Source organism: Pristiophorus japonicus, chromosome 3 (assembly GCF_044704955.1).
Source record: "Pristiophorus japonicus isolate sPriJap1 chromosome 3, sPriJap1.hap1, whole genome shotgun sequence".
Classification (NCBI taxonomy): domain Eukaryota; kingdom Metazoa; phylum Chordata; class Chondrichthyes; family Pristiophoridae; genus Pristiophorus; species Pristiophorus japonicus.
In genome coordinates, this window is record NC_091979.1 from 316,424,344 (window position 1) to 316,447,617 (window position 23,274).

Sequence of the window (23,274 nt, forward strand, 5' to 3'; positions counted from 1 at the left end):
AATTAACCGCTTCCATTGAAGAGGCAGGAAATCAGGGAGCTGCGGGCGGCTCGTTACAGGGAGAGAGAGAACATAATCTTTCTTCAGGCGTGATACCGACCATCCCGTTTTAACAATGTCAATGACTGAGGCTCCTTGTCAGCAGTGGGATGAATAAAATTAAGCCCACATTATTCTGAAGGAGCACTGGCACTCATCCTGTCCCCCACCAAACAATAATTCATCTCTTATTCGGGACTCTGATGCTGTCCCGCCAGGTTTTATTGAGCAAAGGGCCCGCGGTTGTTGCTTCACCCGACAGGCTGTTGTTCCCCATCCATTGAAGAGGCTGCAAATCAGGGAGCTGCGGGCGGCTCGTTACACAGAGAGAGAGAGAAATTAATCTTTCTTCAGGCATGATACCGGCCATCCCGTGTAGCAGGGAAATTGCACAATCCGGGTGAAATCGGCCGAACCAGTGTAAAAGATCGCAGAAACTCGAGCATAAGTTCTGTCAAGCTTCAACCGAGATTTCCGGGATCTTTAGCTCTGGTTTAAAAAGCTTTCTGTCCGAAGCTGGCGCCGCCCACAAAACTGGTCACACCCCCAGATAGAAATAACGAGGATGGTGAGTTTCCGCCCATTGCGTCCATTTGCAACCTTTCGAGGAGCGTTTTCAAATTGAGCTGGTTTTCTGAGGTGCCCAGGCACTAGTAGGCACAATTTAATAGGTTTTACATCTTAAAAATATTTAAATTATTAAAAGTCTGACTAGTGTACAACAATAAAACTTATAACTGGTTCAGTATAGATTTTAAAGCCATTTTCATCATCTTAAATCAGGTAAAGCACAGCTGAAAGACTTACTAAAAATATTTAATTTTGCAGGTTACATCCATTTTCAGCTGTATCAATAAAGCTGCACCAATTGCCACTCTTAAATATATCAATGAATATTTTGAATGCAAAAAATAACTGATTATATTCTGTTACACTGACTGACTGCACTGGTTCTTGGAAGATTTTACGTTTGTAATTAAGCAAATGCATTTAGTGGAAACTTAAACTGTAAGCTAACCAGCGTAACTTCAAGTGCAATTTGCACCCAAAGCAGAAACTCTACCCGCTGTGTTTAGTTTTAGCTGGGAGAGTCGTCGTTGATTTAGATAGAAAGACGTAATTCACAAAGAGCACTTAGATATTCTTCATTGTCACAATCAAACTCCAAGGCCTTTTCAAAGCACTCAATAGCTTCACACTTCTCCCCATCCAGCTGGTGCAGTAACCCAAGAACACCAAAGGCCTTGCTGTCTCTGGGATTCCTGTCAATTTGTTTTGTTGCAATCTTTCTCAAGTTTTCGCGACACAATTGCCATTCCACTGTGTCACGTTGGATTTTAAGTCCTTCCAGAAAATAGCTGATGGCATTTGATTCAGATCTTTTGTGATGCATTTCATATAACCCAAACTGCGCATATACTGCCTGCTTATTATCAGGATGAAAATCATCTAATTTCAGTAGATTACTGTAAATCTCCTCTGCTTTGAGATATTCTCCATTTAATGAACAGATTTCTGCAAAATCCAGTTGTGCACAAATAAATGTTAATGGGCGGGGCTCAAATGCCTTTTCAAAATGGTACTTGCATAGTTTGATCAACTCAGCTTTCTGTTGAAAAGCAGCATTGCGAGGGTCTTTGCTGCCTGGATATTTGATCAGTTGAAATAGTTTTTTTCTGTAACACAGACCTATTTGGTGGTGTATGAAGGTTGAGTTTGGGCTAATTTCTAATGCTTTCTTCAATAGCTCCACAGCTTTTTCCACATCTCCTTCTCTTCTGTAAAATTTTGCTGCGTAACGAGTTACATATAGAAGATCAGGGGACTTCTGCAATGCTTGTTCAACTAATTTCAGTGCTTCCTCCTTTTGATTGAACTCTTGTAGTTTTAGAGCCAACATCACCATGGCTACAGAGTCATCTGGATCAAGTTCCAGCACACGTTGTAACCGCTTCACTGATTGGCTGCGGTCACCACTCTCTGGGGTACTAGAAAACCCTTCCAGACGGAACAGAACAGTCGCATAGCCAACGTTCCATTCAGTGTCATCAGGATCTTCCTCCAGAGCCTTCTCAAAACATTCCTTTGCCTCTTCATAATATTTCCTGGAAGATTTCAACAGTGACCAACCCTTCTCCCCGTATACTTCAGGTATCAGTGCTGTATACCGAGAGCCATCAGTAAATTGTTTACAGATCATCTCCAGCTTGTCGAGGTAGGACTGGGCCTCTGTCAGTTGGCCCATGTGATAATATACCCAGGCATAGTTTCCATAGGTGATGATGCTTCTTCTTTCAAATTCATGTTCATGGTTCTCCCTCAGAATCTTTTCAGCTTCCTTTAAGTTTTGAATTGCCTCTTCACAGTTGCCTTGCAGACAGTTTACAAAAGCGAGGTGGTTGTAAGACCTGGCCTGATATTTCACACCAGCCTGTATTGAATCTTGCAATCTATACTTCATGTCGTCCAAGTCAATGTTTTCTTTCTGTGGGTCCCATGTGAAGTGACATTGAAGCCAATCGAGCTTCACTTTCAACAAATCCTTCTGTGTGTTGCTGCAAGAGAACAAAATTCATCAAAACCCGTCTCAGACTGGCTGTGTCACCCCCTCCCCTCTCTCCGGTTTCTTTAACTAAAGCCTTCTCCCGACTCCTGGACCCACTGACCATGAAATCTCTGCAAAAACCACTGCTAACGGTAAAGGGATGACTGCAAATCTCAGCTGTACTTACACTGGTCTCCTTCATGCTGGCTGATGTACCAGCTCGTGGCCATTTAGACTTCTCACCCAATGTGCAGCATCACCTCAAACACCTCCACTCCCAATGATACAAGAACATAACAAATAGGAGCAGTAGTAGGCCACCTGTCCCCTTGAGCCTGCTCCAACATTTAATAAGATCATGGCTGATCTGATCATGGACTCAGCTCCACTTCCCTGCCAACTGCCCATAAACCTTTATTCTCTTATCGCTCAAAAATCTGTCTATCTCCATCTTAAATATATTCAATGACCCAGCCTCTACAGCTCTCTGGTGTAGAGAATTCCATAGATTTCCAACCCTCTGAGAAGAAATTCCTCCTCATCTCTGTTTTAAATGGGCGGCCCCTTATTCTGAGACTATGTCCCCTAGTTTTAGTTTCCCCGAAGAGTGAAAATATCCTCTCTGCATCCATCTTGTCGAGCCCCCTCATGATCTTACATGTTTCGATATGATCACCTCTCATTCTTCTGAACTCCAATGTGTATAGGCCCGACCTATTCAACCTTTCTTCATAAGTCAGCCCCCTCATCTCCAGAATCAACCGAGTGAACCTTCTCTGAACAACCTCCAATGCAAGTATATCCTTCCTTAAATACGGAGACCAAAATTGCACTCCAGTACTCCAAGTATGGCCTTACCAATACCTGTACATCCATAGCAGGACTTCTCTGCTTTTATACTCTATCCCCCCTGCAATAAAGGCCAACATTCCATTTGCCTTCCTGATTACTTGCTGTATCTGCATACTAACTTTTTGTGTTTCATGCACAAGGACCCCCAGATCCCCCTGTTCTGCAGCACTTTGCAATTGTTCTCCATTTAAATTATAATTTGCTTTTCCATTTTTCTGCCAAAGTGGATAACCTCACATTTTTCCACATTATACTCGATCTGCAAAATTTTTGCCCACTTCTTTTAAGACCCTAGGCTGTAAGCTATCAGGTCCAGGGGACTTGTCTGCCTTTAGTCCCATTATTTTACCAAGTACTACTTCATTAGTGATAGTGATTGTATTAAGTTCCTCCCTCCCTATAGCCCCTTGATTATCCAATATTGGGATGTTTTTAGTGTCTTCTACCTTGAATACCAATACAAAATATTTGTTCAACGTCTCTGCCATTTCCCTGTTCTCCATTATTAATTCCCCCGTCTCATCTTCTAGGGGACCAACATTTACTTTAGCCATTCTTTTCCTTTTTATGGTCCTGTAGAAACTCTTACTATCTGTTTTTATGTATCGTGCTATTTTACTTTCATAATCTATCTTCCCTCTCTTTATCATTTTTTTAGACCTTCTTTGCTGGATTTTAAAAGTTTCCCAGTCCTCTGGCCTCCCACTAACCTTGGCCACATTGTATGCCCTTCTTTTCAATTTGATACCATTCCTTATTTCCTTAGTTAGCCACGGATGGTTACCCCTTCTCTTACAGTCTTTCCTTCTCATTGGGATATATTTTTGTTGCATGTTATGAAATATCTCCTTAAATGTCTGCCACTGCACATCAACTGTCCCATACTTTAATCTATTTTCCCAGTCCACTTTAGCCAACTCTGCCTTCATACCTTTGTAGTCTCCTTTATTTATGCTAAGGACTCTGGTTTGAGAACCAACTTTCTCACCCTCCAACTGAATTTGAAATTCAATTGATTGATGGTCACTCATTCCTAGAGGATCCTTTACTATGAGATCATTTATTAATCATGTCTCATTACACAGTACCAGAACTAAGATAGCCTGCTCCCTGGTTGGTTCCGCAATGTACTGTTCAAGGAAACCATCCTGGATACACTCTATGAACTCTATCTCTAGGCTACCCTGGCCAATTTGCTTTGTCCAATCAATATGAACTTTAAAATCACCCATGATTATTGCCGTTCCTTTATTACAAGCCTCCATTATTTCTTGATTTATGCTGCATCCAACAGTGTAGCTACTGTTAGGGGGCCTATAGACTACACCCACCAGCGACTTTTTCTCCTTATTATTCCTTCTCTCCACCCAAACTGATTCAATACCTTGATCTTCTGTGCCAATATCGTTTCTCACTAATGCACTGATCTCAGCCTTTATTAATAGAGCCACTCTACGGCTTTTTCCTTTCTGTCTATCCTTACGAATTGTCAAATACCCCTGAATATCTAGTTCCCAGTCTTGGTCACCTTGCAACCACGGTTTTGAAATGGCTATCATATCATATGCATTTGTATCTATTTATGCCATCACCCCATCTCTTTTGTTAAATTACCATTTTTTCCAACTTTGACCCCACTTTCTGATACACCTTTATGTTTATGCATTCTGTCCCTTCCTGGCACTCTCTGGTTTTCATTTCCCCCAGTGCAACTTTGATCTATTGCCTTTTCCTTATTCTTTGACTTTTTTAATTTTCGCTCACCCGAATCAGCTTCAAGCCCTCTCTACAGCCCTAGTTATTTGATTTGCCAGGACCCTAGTCCCAGCACAGTCTAAGTGTGGAGCCCGTCCCAATGGAACAGCTCCCTCTGACCACTGTACTGGTGCCAGTGTCCCATGAACCAAAACCCATTTCTCCCATACCAGTCTTTGAGCCACGTGTTTAACTCGCTGATCTTATTTACCCTATATAAATTTGCTCATGGCTCGGGTAGGAATAGAAACATAGAAACATAGAAAATAAGTGCAGGAGTAGGCCATTCAGCCCTTCGAACCTGCACCACCATTCAATAAGATCATGGCTGATCATTCACCTCAGTACCCCTTTCCTGCTTTCTCTCCATACCCCTTGATCCCTTTAATTGTAAGGGCTATATCTAACTCCCTCTTGAATATATCCAATGAACTGGCCTCAACAACTCTCTGCGGTAGGGAATTCTACAGGTTAACAACTCTCTGAGTAAAGAAGTTTCTCCTCATCTCAGTCCTAAATGGCTTACCCCTTATCCTTAGACTGTGACCCCTGGTTCTGGACTTCCCCAACATCGGGGACATTCTTCCTGCATCTAACCTGTCCAATCCCGTCAGAATTTTATATGTTTCTATGAGATCCCCTCTCAATCTTCTAAATGCCAGTGAATACAGGCCCAATTGATCCAGTCTCTCCTCATATGTCAGTCCTGCCATCCCTGGAATCAGTCTGGTGAACCTTTGTTGCACTCCCTCAATAGCAAGAACGTCCTTCCTCAGATTAGGAGACCAAAACTGAACACAATATTCCAGGTGAGGCCTCACCAAGGCCCTGTACAACTGCAGTAAGACCTCCCTGCCCCTGTACTCAAATCCCCTCGCTATGAAGGCCAACATACCACCGCCTGCTGTACCTGCATGCCAACTTTCAATGACTGACGTACCATGACACCCAGGTCTCGTTGCACCTCCCCTTTTCCTAATCCAGAGATTATTACCTTTGTGGTTCTGCTTTTTAATTTGGCCCCTAGCTGCTCATACTCTCTCAGCAGAACCTCTGTCTTGGTCCTATCTATGTCGTTGGTACCCAAGTGGACCATGACAACTGGATCTTCCCCCTCCCACTCCAAATTCCTCTCCAGCCCTGAGGAGATGTCATTAACCCTGACACCGGGCCGGCAACACAGCCTTCGGGACTCACGCTCTTGGCTGCAGTGAACCTTATCTGTCCCCCTAATGATACTGTCCCCACCACTACAACATTTCTTTTACTCCCCCTGTACCACGGTGCTGTAGTCAGTTTGCTCATTCTTCCTGCAGTCCCTGCTCATGTCCATACAGGGAGTAAGAGCCTCGAACCTGTTGGAAAAGAGCATGGGCTGATGCTCCTCCATCACTCCATCCTGAGTCCTCATACCTTCCTCACTCGTAGTCACATCCTCCTGTACCTGACCACGGATCGAATTTGAATTAATTACTGCAACAAACAGTAGGATTGGTTGAACTACTCGGTCTGCCTCTTGGTTCACCAATTACATCTCCTTCTCATTCTAGTATTCCATTCCACAATTGGACTCACCTCACTAAAAAGGTCAGTGCTAATTCTAAAACGCTCTCCCTCTCACATTGGCAGTCCAATAATTCACTACTAAATAGGATCTCTAACCTGGTCCTCCACAGGGACCCTGCTGTCTCTGACCTAGATCATTCCTCACTCCAACATGCAGAAACTGAAAAGCAGGCCCATTACAATGGTATTTTCAGCATTGACTCTTACCCTGCTGCAAATCTTCCACTACACCATCGTCCAGGCAAGATGTTAAACCAAGGCAGCATCTGCCTGTCCCAGTGGTTCAGGGGGACATTAAGGATTCTATGGCACTATTTGAAGAAAGGCAGGGAGTTGTATTTTCCAATATTCTTCCCTGGAGCAACACCACCAGAAACAGATTGGGTGGTCTTTCATCTTGTTGCTATTTTTGGGAACATGCTGTGTGCTGAGCTTCCGAGCCCAAAACCTCTCCATCGCAAAGACCGTCTACATCCACCCAATCACCTGATCCACCCCTGGCTCATCCATTTAATTTCACCACCTGACTCGGATACTCCAATGTTTTCCTGGCCGGATTCCCAACTTCCACCCTTCATAAATGTCAGCCCATCTAAAACTCTGCTAGCTGCACCAGTCCCGCTCACCCATCCATGTGTTCGCTGACCTACATTGGGTCCTGATCCACCAATGTCTCACATTTAAAATTCTCATCCTGGTGTTCAAATCCCTTCACAGCCTCACCCCTCCGTATCCCCGTAACCTCCTTCAGTTCTATAATCCTCTGTGAATTCTGTGTTCCTCTAACTCGGGCTCGTGTCCATCCCCCACTGCACCCACCGATGGTGGCTGAGCCATCAGCCCAGACAGGCCCGGTACTCTGGAATTCCCTCGCTGAACCTCTCCACCTCATTCTCCTCCTTTAAGATCTCCTTAAAATCTACCCCACCCTCTAAGTATCTCCTTCTTTACCTCGGTGTCCATTGTTGTCTGATTACGTTGCTGTGAAGCGCCTTGGAATGTTTTCCGAGGTTAAAGGCGCTATATAAATGCCAGTTGTTGTTATTGTGCAAACTGAGCTGTCACATTTCCCGACAAAACAACTGACTACACTGCAAAATAATTCACTGAATGTGAACTACTTTGGGACATTTCTGAGAGGTGTGATAAGGTGTTACATCAACACAAATTCTTTCTTCCTTGCTGTTAAACTCACGTCGATACATTTCATCCCCCAGCCATTCCAGCTTCTCCTTGCACTCTACTCCGCCTGCCTCTTGTTCCTGTTGGCTCTCGTCTCCCTCCCCCCACAATCCAAGCTGTCATTCTTACCCCTGCCCCAGTTCATGGTGGCTTTCCTCCCTTTGCTGCTCCGTTCAAACTGCTGCACCTGTCCTTTCCCCCAGTTCATGTCAGCACTCTTCTCCCCCGCCCCCATTCTCAATGTAAGTCAGCACTTTTCCTTCTCCTACACACTTTAAGCTGGCACTCTCCTCCTGCATTTCATGCTGTGTCCATCCCCCCATCCCAGTCCATGCTGTACTCTCCCTTTGCTTTATAGTTCAGGTTGCTTTAGTTTGGATATATGAAAGTGCTGGAAATCACTATTTTACATTAGTAGATCCCTTCTAGATTCCCATGGAACACAAAGTGAAACTTTCTTTCTTCAAACTCTGGATATGACCTGAGGGCACTTACAGAATACGCCTTTCCACGACAGTATAATATTCAAGTTTAACTTTGTACTTTCAACAGAGCCAAGTCAAAAATAATGTAAATTGTTGTTTGAGTTATAATCCTATGAACAGGTCTGCCTTTTGCCTCATGTTTACTGACTATCACCAGTCTTGGTGCAGCAGTGTTCCCTTATATGTGTGTCTCACTGTGAGCCACTAATCCCAGCTCTCTGCATTTCAACTGCTTTGTAATGTAAGCTACTTTATTTCTGAAAACTAGTTCCTTGATCGATAGTCTACATGTAAAATTAAATACAGAAGTTATTATAATGATCTTTACCTCATAATGCTGATCGATGGACAATGTGTTGAATTTTTTCGTCAGCTCCAACTGTCCTTCCAATGGTGAGTTGACCGAATGTTTGGAGTGTTGTTTTTCAGCTCATTTATACCGTTCAGTCATTAATCGCTATGAATCATTTCCTGAAAGTGAATAGAAACTAAACCGAGAAATGGAAACTCAGAAGCAACATTCCTGTTCAGGAAATTCTGGTGTCACACAGTAACATTGTGTGCTGACACAGAACCCCATGGAGCCTATTATAAACATAGGCCGGTTCAGCAACTGAAAAAGACCACTTGGCCCAAAAGGTCGAACCTGTTTGATTCCAGGATACATTTCAATACCGATCACCAATCACGTTACATGTAGCACTATGCAGAAAAAACAGTACATGGAACGGATGGGGATACATTTACATTTTTTTACAAGTTACTAAAGAGTGCAGAGACTTTCATTATACATGGCACAACACAGGTGTTTTTCAGTCCATGATGCTCTGTGTATACAAGCAGATTAACAAGTACAGCCCGAGGGGGGTCTGATTTCATACCCTGGGTTTACCGTGGCGGAAGGGCCTTAAACTGTGCCTCTTCTCCATCATGTCTTTGCGGCAACTGCACCAATCTTTAGTGTGACCCTCAGTACGTACTCCTGGATCTTGGATTGGGCCAGTCTGTAACACTTGGCCGTGGACATCTCCTTGCTCTGGAAGACCAGCAAGTTTTGGGAAGACCAAAGTGCGTCTTTCACCGAGTTAATGGCTCTCCAGCAGCAGATGATGTCTGTCTCGGTGTGTGTCCCGGGGAACAGTCCGTAGAGCACAGAGTCCTGTGTTACGGAGCTGCTTGCGATGAACCTCGACAGCTACCACTGCATCTCCTTCCAGACCTGCCTTGCAAAGGGGCAATCCCGAAAGAGATGGATGTCAGTCTCGTCCGCACCACAGCCGGCTCAGGGCTAGAGTGCCGTGTCTCTGAAACCCCGGCTGTGTATGAAGGACCTGACGGGTAGGGCCCATCTCACCGTCAACCAAGCTATGTCTTGGTGCTTGTATGAAAGCTCTGCCGATGAGACATTCTGCCAAACGAGTTCGACAGCCTGCTCGGGGAACCGTCCGACAGGATCCATCATCTCCTTCTTTTGTAGGGCGTCCAGGACCTTGCGTGCTGACCACTGCTTTATGGCCTTGTGGTCAAAGGTGTTTTTCTTGAAAACCTTTCCACGAAGGACAGGTGCTGAGGCATGGTCCAACTGGTCGGAGCGTTCCGTGGCAGCCTGGCCAGACCCATCCTTCGCAACACCGGGGACAGATAGAATCTCAGCACGTACTGACACTTGGTGTTTGCGTACGAAGGGTCAATGCACAGCTTAATGCAGCCGCACACAAAGGTGGCCATCAGGATGAGGGCCACGTTTGGAACGTCCTTTCCCTCCTTGTCTAGAGATTTGTACATCATGTCTCTGCGGACACGGTCCATTTTCGATCTCCAGATGAAATGGAAGATGACTCGGGTGACTGCCACGGCACAGGAGTGGGGTATGGGGCAGACCTGCACCACGTACAACACCGAGAGCTCCTCACTCCTCGTGACCAGGTTCTTTCCTGCAATGGAAAGTGAGCACAGCTTTCACCATCCCAGTTTATGTTTGGCTTTAGCGATACGCTCCTTCCAGTTTTTCACGCACGACCCGTCCGCTCCGAACCATATTCCCAACACCTTCAGGTAATCTGACTTCACGGTGAAGGGAATAAAGGATCGGTCAGACCAGCTTCCAAAGAACATGGCCTCGCTTTTGCTGCGACTGACCTTCGCCCCCGAGGCCAGTTCAAACTGGTCACAGATTGTGAGCAATCCGCGGACTGACTGCGGATCCGAGCAAAAGATGGTGACGTCGTCCATGTACAGGGAGGTCTTGACCTGAACGCCTCCGCTGCCTGGGATTGTCACCCGCCTAATGCCCGCATCCTTCCTGATGGACTCGGCAATGGGCTCGATACAACACACAAACAAGACAGAGGAGAGGGGACAGCCTTGCCTGACTCCAGACCTGATTGGAAAGCTTCCAGTTTCCCGCCCATTGATTAGAACTGTGCTACTGATGTCTGTGTAGAGCAGTTGGATCCAATTGCGGATACCCTCCCCAAACCCCATTTGGAGAGCACGTCCATCAGGTACGTGTGCGATATCCTGTCAAAGGCAAGCTGATTAAACAGGTGTCCACCCTCCTGTCCCGCACGTAGGCGATCGTATCCCTGAGTAGCGCGAGGCTATCAGAGATCTTCCTGCCGGATCACCAGCTCCCGAGCAGACTTGACCCTGTTTGCGATGACCTTTGACAGGATCTTGTCGACCACATTGAGCAGCGAAATGGCCGCCAGTTTTTGATTTCCTCCCTCTCCCACTTCTGCTTGTAGATGAGGGTGATGATGCCTTTCCTCATTGATTCTGACATGCTGCCAGCCAGAAGCATACCCCCGTACACTTCCAGCAGGCCTGGGCCTATCCAGTCCCACAGAGCCGAATACAACTAGACCGCTAAACCGTCGCTTCCGGGAGTTTTACTCATCATGAGGGACGGGACGGCCTTTGTCAGCTCGTCCAGAGTTAGTGGGTGATCGAGACTCTCCCGCTCGCTGTGGTCTAAGACCTCTGAGATAGACGACAGGAAAGACTGCGAGGCCGCGCGGTCTGTGGGCTTGACGTTGTACAGCCCGGCAGAGAAGGATTTGCTGATCCTCAGCATGTCAGGCTGCGAAGACGTCGCTGGTGATCACAGAGCTCCCCCTGTGTACCTTTTGGAAGAAGAAACGCGAACACGTCTCATCCTGCTCGACGGAGCGGACTCTGTGCAAAAACACTTAAGAAGCTTGACACCATCCAGGACAAAGCAGCCTGCTTCATTGGCAGCCCTTCCATCACCTTAAACATTCACTCCCTCCACCACTAGCTCACCGTGGCTGCAGTGTGTACCATCTACAAGATGCACTGCAGCAACTCGCCAAGGCTTCTTTGGCAGCACCTCCCAAACACGCGCCCCCAACCATCTAGAAAGACAAGGGCAGCAGGTACATGGGAACACCATCATCTCCAAGTTACACGCCATCCTGACTTGGAAATATATCGTCGTTCCTTCATCATTGCTGGGTCAAAATCCTGGAACTCACGCCCTAACCACTGTGGGAGCACCTTCATCATAGGGTCTGCGGCGGTTCACGATGGCGGCTCACAATAACCTGCTCAAGAGCAAGTAGTGATGGGCAATAAATGCTGGCCTTGCCAGCAATGCCCACATCCCATGAACGAATAAAAAAATATATATATACCCTGACAGGGATACGAACCAAAGGCACCAGACAAATCCTCGACTCTTCACATTAACTCCTGTCATTTACCACCCAGTCTATGCCTGAATTCATTGAACCATAGAATGGTTACAGCATGGAAGAAGGCCATTCAGCCCGTCGAGCCTGTGGCGACTCTCAGGTAGTCCCACTCCCCTGCCCTTTCCCGGTATAACCGTCAATTTGTTTTTCCTTCAGATACTTATCCAATTCCCTTTTGAAAGATAAGATTGAGTCTGCCTCCACCACCCTTTCAGGCAGTGCATTCAGAACCCAACCACTGCTGCGTACAAACATTTTTTCTTACATCACCTTTGGTTCTTTTGCCAATCACGTTGAATCTGATTCCTCTGGTTCTTGACTCTTCTGCCTATGGGAACAGTTTCTCTCTCTAGCTACTTTGTCCAGACCCCTCATTATTTTGAACACCTCTATCAAAGCTCCATCTCCATCTTCTCTGCTCCAAGGAGAAAGCCCCAGCTTCTCCAGTTGACCAACATAACTGAAGTTCCTCATTCCTGGAATCATTCTTGTTCATTTTTTCTGCAGCTTCTCTAAGGCCTTCACATCCTTCGTAATGTGTGGTGCCCAAAATTGGACACAATGCCCCAGTTGGGGCCACACCAGTGTTTTATACACGTTCATCATAATTTACACACTTTTGTACTCTCTACCTTTATTTATGAAGCCCAGGATCCCATAAGCCTTTGTAACTGCTTTCTCATCCTGCCCTGCCACCTTCAACAATTTGTGCACACATACCCACTATTCATTCACCCTGTTTCGGATTGTACCATTTAGTTTATATGTCCTTTCCTCATTCTTGCGACCAAAATGTATCACTTCACACTTTTCTGCATTAAATTTCATCTGCATCGTGTCCGCCCATTTCACCAGCCCGTCTATGACTTGCTGAAATCGATCACTCTCCTGCTCACTGTTCACTATACTTCCAAATTTTGTCTCATCTGCAAATTTTGAAATTGTGCCCTGTGCATCCATGTCCACGTCATTATTATATATCAAGAAAAGCAGTGGTCGCAGAAGTGATCCCCGGGGAACAGCACTGTGTACCTACCTCCAGTCCTAAAAACAACCGTTAACCACTAATCTCTGAGGGCCAAATTGACCAATTTTATAGCTCCATTCGCGCTAATGGACACTAATGGGACGCAACGAGGTTATCGCCCGGGGGAAGAGGACGATAGTGCCCCCGTGGAAATTGCCCCGGAGGTTTTGGGGGTGTTGTACCGTTAACGCCGCACCCCACGATTTGTGCCCCGGGCTGGCGCATTCACGACGATGATACCATCGGCGTGCACACGGACCCGTCACCACCCCGCGCTGACCCCTTTGCGCCCGGCGGAGGAAAATACTCAGCGGGCGGCGAGGATGGCGTCGGCCGATATCACCGCCAGCTTCACGAGTCGCGAACCCGCGGACATCCACCGCCGACACTACACCCGAATGGGGAGGCCGTTTGCGCCGTGGGCCGCTTTATTTTTCTGTTACCCGACTCCCTGTCAGCCCGACAATGGTGGTCCTCGCCTCGACAGAACCGCAATCCTGCAGCCCGGCGCTCTGTTATGAGAGCCGCACTGTTGGCCCAGTCGAGGGTGTCCCTGTTGGCCCAGTGGCAGCCACCAACGGGACTGCAGAGCACACAGCAGCCCTCCCCTTTAATTGAACCTGAGGGACATTCTGCCACATCAGTGCTAACGGAGCAGACATGAGACGCTGATGCTGCCAGCAGTGCGCTGGGCTCCGAAGTCAGGGCCATCCTACTGCCCCGGGAGCGCCCCTCCACGGACACGAACAATCTCCAATGGCGCTCCACCTCTGTTGAGGGGCGGAAGGGCCAAATTCCACACCCCGGGTGGGACTCCCGAGCCGGGCACAAGGAGTCCCAGCCCCAGAAGTTTACCGCCCCCAATCAGGACGAGTGGCAATTTTATGGAATCTGTTTCCTGTCCCTTCGCGAATTTTGTAACCATGCTGCCACTGCCCCTTTTATTCCATGGGCTTCAACGTTCCTGGCAAGTCTATTTTGAGCCAGTTTGTCGAACGCCTTTTGGAAATCGCATTACCCTCATCAACGCTCTCTGTCACCTCATCAAAAAACTTAATCAAGTTAATGAAACACTATTTGCCTTTAAAAAATCCATGCTGGCTATCTTTAATTAATCCACACTTATCCAAGTGACTGTTCATTTTGTCCCTGATCACTGTTTCTCAAAGCTTCACACTACCGGGGTTAAACTCACTGGCCTGTAATTGCTGGGTTTATCATTTACCAATATGGACCATGACCTCTGGCTGTTCACCCTTGTAGGCTCCGTTCCTCCCCCCTCACCCCCCAACGCTAAAAATTGGACTATTAAATATAAAAACTCAGAACTGCATTACAGCCCACAAAAAGAGTTGGGCAGCAAAGGGTTAATTCTAACATTGCAGCAAAACCATGAGACACCATCAGAGACAATGATGCAGGCTAACTGCCATTTCATCTAATCAACACAGACAATAGCACCAGAAGAGAGACATTCACACCTTCAATGGTTTCTGTCTGAAAAGATACAGGACCATTCACATATTCATTTACCTTCAGGGGTTACATTGTTAAAGAGGCGTACCTTAGACCATGGTCCCAGAAAGGCTGGTATCAGTGCAGGCCGAGACTGGGCCCTGAACCATTTGAATAAGAATGCGACTGGAAACCAACAATGAAGTCACCTTGGGAAGGTTATATTGTCAGAAAGGACTTCACACGACAGACAGGCGGTGGCCAGAGTAATCATGGACAATGACCCTAAATGAGGGACAATTAGCCACCAAGAATTCCCTGCGAGAGACATTCACACATTTGATGCTGCCATTGTCTTCACAGGAGGGAAAGGAAATCTGTTTTGAGGTTGCAAGTTGGTCTTTGGTATAAAGAAGAGCCATTTCCGAGGGGAAAGCCAGTACAGGAACAGTATCGAAACAGCAACAGACAGCAGTGTGTCTTCGGGACTCAAGCTGCAACTAAGATCTGGGCCTACAGTCAACCTCAGCAGACAGCCGGGGAATTGGTGATTGTACGTTTCCAGTCAAATCATGTGCTGATGCAAATTACCCTTTCATAGGGGTTTGTATTTTGGGGTTAATCCGTCCAATAAAAATCGTAGGGATTTATACTGGGCAGTAATTGTGTGTATGTTCAATAAACGAACAAATCTTCGTTGATCCAAAACCCTGAGCCGTGTGTATTTTGTTCTTTATAAATCCTGAAGTCAAAGAACTGTGTATAATGGGGAACTAGATTTAGAAATACTTACACCCTCCCCTCTCAGAATGTTCTGCAGTCGCTCAGAGACATCCTTAACTCTGGCTACAGGGAGGCAACACTTTATCCTGGAGTCCCGCCTGCAGCCGCAGAAATGCCTCTCTGCTCCTGTAATGATCGAATCCTCTACTACTATTACTCTCCCTCTCTCCTTTCTCCCCCCTGTACAGCTGAGCCACCCGTGGTGCTGTGTACTTTGCTCTGGAACCCAGAGGAGCCATCGCCCTCACCAGTACTCAGAACAGAACCCAGATTGGAAAGCGAGATGCACACAGGAGAGTCCTGCACTACATGCCTGGTCCTCCTCTTCTGTCTGGCAGTCACCCATTTCCTCCCTGGCTGCTCACTCCTAGGGTGCTGAGTGACCATCTCCTGAAACATGCTATTCCCGAAGTTCTCAGCCTAACGGATGCACCGCAGTGATGCCCGTTGCTACTCAAGCTCCAAAACCCGGAGCTCGAGCTCCTCCAGCTGACGACACTTCCTACACATGTGTTTGTCCAGGACACGGGAAGTATCCTGGAGTTCCCACATGGCAGAGTGTGCATACCACGGGACTGAGCTGCCCTGTCATGCCTCTATTGAGAAAATAGGAGCAATAGTAGGCCATTCGGCCCTTCCAGCCTGCACCACCATTCAATATGATCATGGCTGATCCTCTATCTCAACACCATATTCTCGCTTTCTCCCCATGCCCCTTGATGCCTTTTGTGTCAAGTGAAGAAATTTCTCCACATCTCAGTCCGAAATTTCCTACCCTGTATCCTGAGACTGTGACCTCTTGTTCCAGACTTCCCAGTCACCGGAAAGATCCTCCCCGCATCCAGTCTGCCCAACCCCATCAGAATTTTATACGTTTCAATGAAGACAGGCCGAGTTGACCCAATCTCTCCTCATACGACAGTCCTGCCATCCCAGGAATCAGTCTGGTGAACCTTCGCTGCACTCTCTCTATGGCAAGTATATCCTTTCTTAGGTAAGGAGCCCAAAACTGCACACAATATTCCAGGTATGGTCTCACCAAGGCTCTGTATAACTGTAGTAAGACATCCTTGCTCCTGTACTCAAATCCTCTTGCAATGAAGGCCAACATACCATTTCCCTTACTAACTGCTGACTGCACCGGCATGTTTGCTTTCAATGACTGGTGTACAAGGACACCCAGGTCTCTTTGTACATCGACATTTCCCAAGCTATCACCATTTAAATAATACTTTGTCTTTATGTTTTTTCTACCAAAGTGGATAACTTCACATTTATCCACGTTATTCTGCATCTGCCATGTGTTTGCCCACTCACTCAACCTATCTAAATCACCTTGCAGAGTCTTTGCATCCTCCTCACAACTCACAATCCCACCTAGTTTTGTGTCGTCAGCAAACTTGGAAATATTACATTAGGTTCCCTCATCCAAATCATTTATATATATATTTTGAATAGCTGAGGCCTAAGCACGGATCCTTATGGTACCCCACTAGTCACTGCCCGCCACCCCGAAAAAGACCCGTTTATTCCTACTCTCTGTTTCCTGTCAGTTAACCAATTTTCAATCCCATGCCAGTATATTGCCCCCAATCCTATGTGCTTTAATTTTGCACACTAATGTCTTATGTGGGATTTTACCAAAGGCCTTCTGAAAATCCAAATACACTACATCCACTGGTTCTCCCTTATCTATTCTATCAGTTACATCCTCAAAAATCTCCAGTAAGTTTGTCAAACACAATTTTCCTTTCACAAATCCATGTTGATTTTGTCTAATCCTTTTGATAGTTTCTAAGTGTGCCGTTATCACATCCTACATAATAGACTCTAGCATTTTTCCTGCTACTGATGTTAGGCTAACCGGTGTGTAGTTCCCTGTTTTCTCGCTCCCTCCTTTTTTAAATAATGGGGTTACATTTGCCACCCTCCAATCTGCAGGAACTGTTCCATAATCTATAGAATTTTGGAAAATGACAACCAATGCAGCCACTATTTCCATGGCTACCTCTTTTAGTTCTCTGGGATGCAGATTATCAGGCCCTGGGGATTTATCGGCCCTCAGTCCTAGTAGTTTCTCCAGCACTATTTTCTTACCAATAATCATTTCCTTTAATTCCTCTTGCTCACTCGACCCTTGGTTCCCTCGCATTTCTGGGATGTTATTTGTGTCGTCTTGCGTGAAGACAGAACCAAAGTATTTATTTAATTGTTCTGCCATTTCCTTGTTCCCCATTATAAATTCTCCTGTTTCTGACTGTAAAGGATCTACATTTGTCTTCACTAATCTTTTTCTTTTTACATACTTGTAGAAACTTTTGCAATCGGTTTTTATGTTCCTTGCAAGTTTACTCTCGTACTCTATTTTTCCTTTCTTAATCAATCTCTTGGTCCTTTTTTGCTGAATTCTGAACTGCTCCCAATAATCCTCAGGCTTCCTACTTTTTCTGGCAACTTTGTATGACCCCTCTGTGAATAGAAACATAGAAACATAGAAAGTAGGTGCAGGAGTAGGCCATTCGGCCCTTCGAGCCTGCACCACCATTCAATATGATCATGGTTGATCATGCAACTTCAGTACCCCATTCCTGCTTTCTCTCCATACCTCTTGATCCCTTTAGCCATAAGGGCCACATCTAACTCTCTTTTGAATATATCTAACAAACTGGCCTCAACAACTTTCTGTGGTAGAGAATTCCACAGGTTCACCACTCTCTGGGTGAAGAGGTTTCTCCTCATCTCGGTCCTAAATGGCTTAATCCTTATCCTTAGACTGTGATCCCTGGTTCTGGACTTCCTCAACATTGGGAACATTCTTCCTGCATCTAACCTGTTCAATCCCGTCAGAATTTTATATGTTTCTATGAGATCCCCCCTCATACTTCTAAATTCCAGTGAATATAAGCCTAGTCGATATAGTCTTTCTTCATATGTCAGTTCTGCCATCCCGGGAATCAAGCTGGTGAACCTTCGCTGCACTCCCTCAATAGCAAGAATGTCCTTCCTCAGATTAGGAGACCAAAACTGCACACAATACTCAAGGTGTGGTTTCACCAAGGCCCTGTACAACTGTAGTAAGACCTCCCTGCTCCTATACTCAAATCCCCTTGCTATGAAGGCCAGCATGCCATTTGCCTTCTTTACTGCCTGCTGTACCTGCATGCCGACCTTCAGTGACTGATGTACCATGATACCCAGGTCTCGTTGCACCTACCCTTTTCTTAATCTGTCACCATTCAGATAATATTCTGCCTTCCTGTTTTTGCAACCAAAGTGGATAACCTCACTTATTACTATCCTTAATTTCTTTTGCTAGCCATGGTCGGGCCACTTTTCCTTTTGTGTTTTTGCACCAGAAAGGAATGTATAACTGTTGCATTTCATGCATTCGTTCCTTAAATGTTAGCTATTGCCTATCCACCATCATGCCTTTTAATGAATCTTCTCAATCTATCATAGCCAATTCATTCCTCATACCTTCGTAGTTTCCTGTGTTTAGATTTAGGATACTTGTTTTGGATTGGACTACTTCACTTTCTATCTTAATAAAGAATTCTACATGTTATGGTCACTCTTCCCTGAAGGACCGCGCACAACAAGACTATTAATTAATGTCATCTCATTGCAGAATATTCAATCTAGGATAGCCTGTTCCCTCATAGACTGCTCAACATACTGGTCTAAAAAACCATCTTGTACAGACATATTTAATAGACTATGAACTAACCTGGGAGAAATAAACTTTAAATTTAAAAAAAACACTCACCAGCTACTCACCTTTGTGCCGATGTCATTTTGGCTTTTTTACTCTGACGTCACTATTTCAAATTCAGCCTGTGTTGAGTTGCTCAGCACTCGCTCTCGCTCTCGCTCTGGTCCGCCTCAGCTCCAATCATTTACCAGCTGTCCTGTGATGTCACTGCTGGATCTTTCTCCTCTCTGCTCCTCCAATGCTGCTGCTGATTCGGTCTACACTGGTCTCTCCTCTGCTGTTTAAATCTTGCCCCTCCTCCAATGCTGCTGCTGATTAGGTCTACACTGGTCTCTCCTCTGCTGATCAAATCTTGCCTCTCCTCCAATGCTGCTGCTGATTAGGTCTACACTGGTCTCTCCTCTGCTGTTTAAATCTTGCCACCTCCTCCAATGCTGCTGCTGATTAGAATTTAACTCACAAAACTAACATTAACCAGTTCAGAATGTATTAGCATTTACACTATCAACCTCCAATGAGGATCTGCATGAGCTATTGAGTGAATGAATTAATTCTTGACAATTATGAAAGAGGAAGTCAGACATAGACATAGAAACATAGAAAATAGGTGCAGGAGTAGGCCATTCGGCCCTTCTAGCCTGCACCGCCATTCAATGAGTTCATGGCTGAACATGCAACTTCAGTACCCCATTCCAGACAATAAAGTCTACATAATAGGATCCCAATTAACATTCATTTAGGAGGCTATCACCTGAGACAGGGTGCGGGAGGAGTATAGTCAGCATGTTCTGGGGTCTTTGTGGGCCCGAGCAGAGGCGGGTTAGTTGGCTGCACAGTTCAGAGGATGGATGGCTGCTTCTGCTGCAATGGAAATGGTGACACTGGCCATCAGATGCTGCATCATGGTTGGGTCCACAAGTGTGCGAACAGAGTTTGCCACCACTTCCATGCCGGAAAGGATGGGCTCCAAACTCTGCTCAAAGCCCTGTGCCAAGCTGGTGAAGACTCCTCCATGCTCCGTGACATTGACTGCAGGCTTTCTGGCAGGCCTGCCAATGCACCAAGCCTTCATTGTGCAAACCCATCAGCGTTCCTCTGTAGGCTGCCCCATCGAACTCCGTATCTGAGTCCTCGGCAATGAAACCTGTCTGTGCCCTCGCCCTCCGGTGAGCTGGCACCTGTGCTATCCTTGCCACCTGCCCTGGCTGCAACCCACACGTGCCCGGTGTCTCACCACGTGCAGATCCCGCCTCTAATCTATCCTCTAACATAGCAGTGTCAGTGTCTGAGCCGGTGGCTGTGAGTGTGAAATCAAGTGACGGTCACTCTCTTCTTGCTGTTCCTCCACTGTCTGGGCAGATTGCAACTCTTGTGTATCTGAAAGGAAAAAGGCACAAGAATAAGTTGTGGTGCAAGGAAGTGAGGGGAAAGTAAGAGGTACGTGCTTACACCATCTGCAGCTTGTAAATCAGCTTGTGGGATGAGAGGAAAATGGGATGGTTTTAGCCCTGTCGCTGGCCACTTGTTCAACTTTGGGCATCTCAATAAAGGCCAGCACCATCTCCTCCACGGGTGTGAGGACATGTAGACGCGCCTGTCCCCTCCAGTTAGCACCTGCTGCATTTGGTTGTATGCCACCTTGTCCAGTGAGAGAGAGGGAAGCGTGTCAGTGACTTTCGTGCAAACTGTTTGGCTGATGTGGCTGTCATGGTTGAATAGCTGGCTGAGTGTGCAAGCTGTGAGATGTCGGAGTTCAGTGTGTGAGGGCGAAGTGAAGCTATGGATGTGAGGTATGAGGCCTGTTGGTTGTTGTAGAGATTGTTGGTAGGTGAGTGATGGGGATGTGGTGAATTGAGCAGTGGGTGTGGCTCGTGTTGCAGTTGGGAAGACATGGCATTTGAAGATGCATTCACTGACCTTGACCACTCATGTGAGGTCATTGAACTTCTTGCGGCACTGTATCCAGGTCCTCGGGGCTTGACTCCGGGCACTGACTGCCACGACTATCTGCTTCCACTTCCTTTTGACCGTGTGTCTGGAGGGCCTCCGGCCCCAATGTGGATACAGAACATCTCGCCTCCTTTCCACCTCCTCCAATAAGACCTCCAGTTCTCCATCCGACAAACTTGGTGCCCGCTAGCTCCCCTGTTGTGTGGTTAGCACTAGTTGGATACACAGATCATTCAAATGAGCAGGCAGCACAAAGTTGACTTGCTGCCTGCATTGCAATTAACAGCCACAGGTTAATCGCACTTCATGATCCCTGCATCCATCTTTTATGAATGGGAAATCGTGTTTGACAAATCTGTTTTGAGTTTTTTGAAGATGTAACTTGCAGGATGGATAAGGGGAAAACCAGTGGGTGTAGTGTATTTGGATTTTCAAAAAACATTCGATAAGGTGTCACACAAGAGGTTATTACACAAAATTACGTCTCATGGTATTAGGGGTAATATATTAGCATGGATTGAAACTGGTTAATGGACAGAAAACAGAGAGTAGGAATAAACAAGAATGTTTAAGTTTGGCAGGCTGTGACTAGAGGGGTACCTCAAGGTTCAGTGCTTGGGCCTCAGCTATTTACAATCTATATTAATGACTTCGATGAAGGGACGGTGTAAAACGTATCCAACTTTGCTGATGATACAAAGTTAGGTGGGAAAGCAAGCTGAGAGGAGCACACAAAGAGGCTGCAGAGAGATAAAGACCCCTATTTTCTACTTGCTGGATTTTTGGTGCCCACACATGTTAATGTATGATTTTTTTCTGTGCGTTTGCGGCAGAGAAAAAAATTGGGACTTGCGTCAAAGAAATATTTGAATTTGGTGCAACGCTCTCCGAAGTTAGTTTGGGGCGGAGCTACAAGTCTACGGTAAAAACTCTCTGGGCATGCGCGAAAAGCTGAAGTTGCCAGGACAACCAGAGACGCTGATGCAAGCTGAAACACACTCCCCTGAAAGGACTGCTCCCCACCGGCGGGACCCGGTGCAATCTCCGGCCGAATGGCCCTCCGGCTCCTGAACTTCAACTCGCAGGGTGACCGGGGGGGCCATTCAGTCCGGGATTGTAGTGGGTCCAGCCGGTGATGAACAGTCCTTTCAGGGGATTGTAGTGGGTCCAGCCGGTGAGGAACAGTCCTTTCGGGGGGATTGTAGTGGGTCCAGCCGGTGGGGAACAGTCCTTTCGGGGAGATTGTAGTGGGTCCAGCCGGTGAGGAACAGTCCTTTCGGGGGGATTGTAGTGGGTCCAGCCGGTGGGGAACAGTCCTTTCGGGGAGATTGTAGTGGGTCCAGCCGGTGAGGAACAGTCCTTTCGGAGGATTGTACTGGGTCCAGCCGGTGAGGAACAGTCCTTTCGGAGGGATTGTAGTGGGTCCAGCCGGTGAGGAACAGTCCTTTCGGGGGGATTGTAGTGGGTCCAGCCGGTGAGGAACAGTCCTTTCGGGGGGATTGTAGTGGGTCCAGCCGGTGAGGAACAGTCCTTTCGGGGAGATTGTAGTGGGTCCAGCCGGTGAGGAACAGTCCTTTCGGGGGGATTGTACTGGGTCCAGCCGGTGAGGAACAGTCCTTTCGGGGGGATTGTAGTGGGTCCAGCCGGTGGGGAACAGTCCTTTCAGGGGATTGTACTGGGTCCAGCCGGTGAGGAACAGTCCTTTCAGGGGATTGTAGTGGGTCCAGCCGGTGGGGAACAGTCCTTTCAGGGGATTGTAGTGGGTCCAGCCGGTGGGGGAAGTGTCCTTTCGGGGGGATTGTAGTGGGTCCAGCTGGTGAGGAACAGTCCTTTCGGGGGATTGTAGTGGGTCCAGCCGGTGGGGAACAGTCCTTTCGGGGGATTGTACTGGGTCCAGCCAGTGGGGAACAGTCCTTTCGGCCGGGGATTGTAGCGGGAGGAGCAGTCCTTTTGACCGGAAATGTTCTTCCCTTGCTCCAAAAAGAGTTCCCCGTGAAAAAAAGATAATTTGTTTTAACACAATTGAAAAATTGAAAGATATAAAATTCTTACGGGGCTTGACAGGGTTAATGCTGGGGGGTTAATGCTGGGTAAATGTTTTCCCTGTCTGGGGAATTTAGAACACAGGGTCACAGTCACAGAATAAGGGATAGGCAATTTAGGACTGAGATGAGGAGAAATGTCTTCACTCAAAGGGGTGTGAACCT

At 46.7% G+C, this 23,274-nt stretch overlaps 1 protein-coding gene across 1 annotated transcript; it reads right to left on the reverse strand.

Annotated features, from left to right (window-relative positions):
• Window positions 1–804: 804 nt before the first annotated feature.
• LOC139259571 (interferon-induced protein with tetratricopeptide repeats 5-like) lies at window positions 805–2,500 on the reverse strand. The gene has a single exon (XM_070875067.1). It carries the CDS (start codon window positions 2,498–2,500, stop codon window positions 1,142–1,144), a length of 1,359 nt encoding a protein of 452 aa, XP_070731168.1. The 3' UTR covers window positions 805–1,141.
• Between the last annotated feature and the right edge of the window lie 20,774 nt (window positions 2,501–23,274).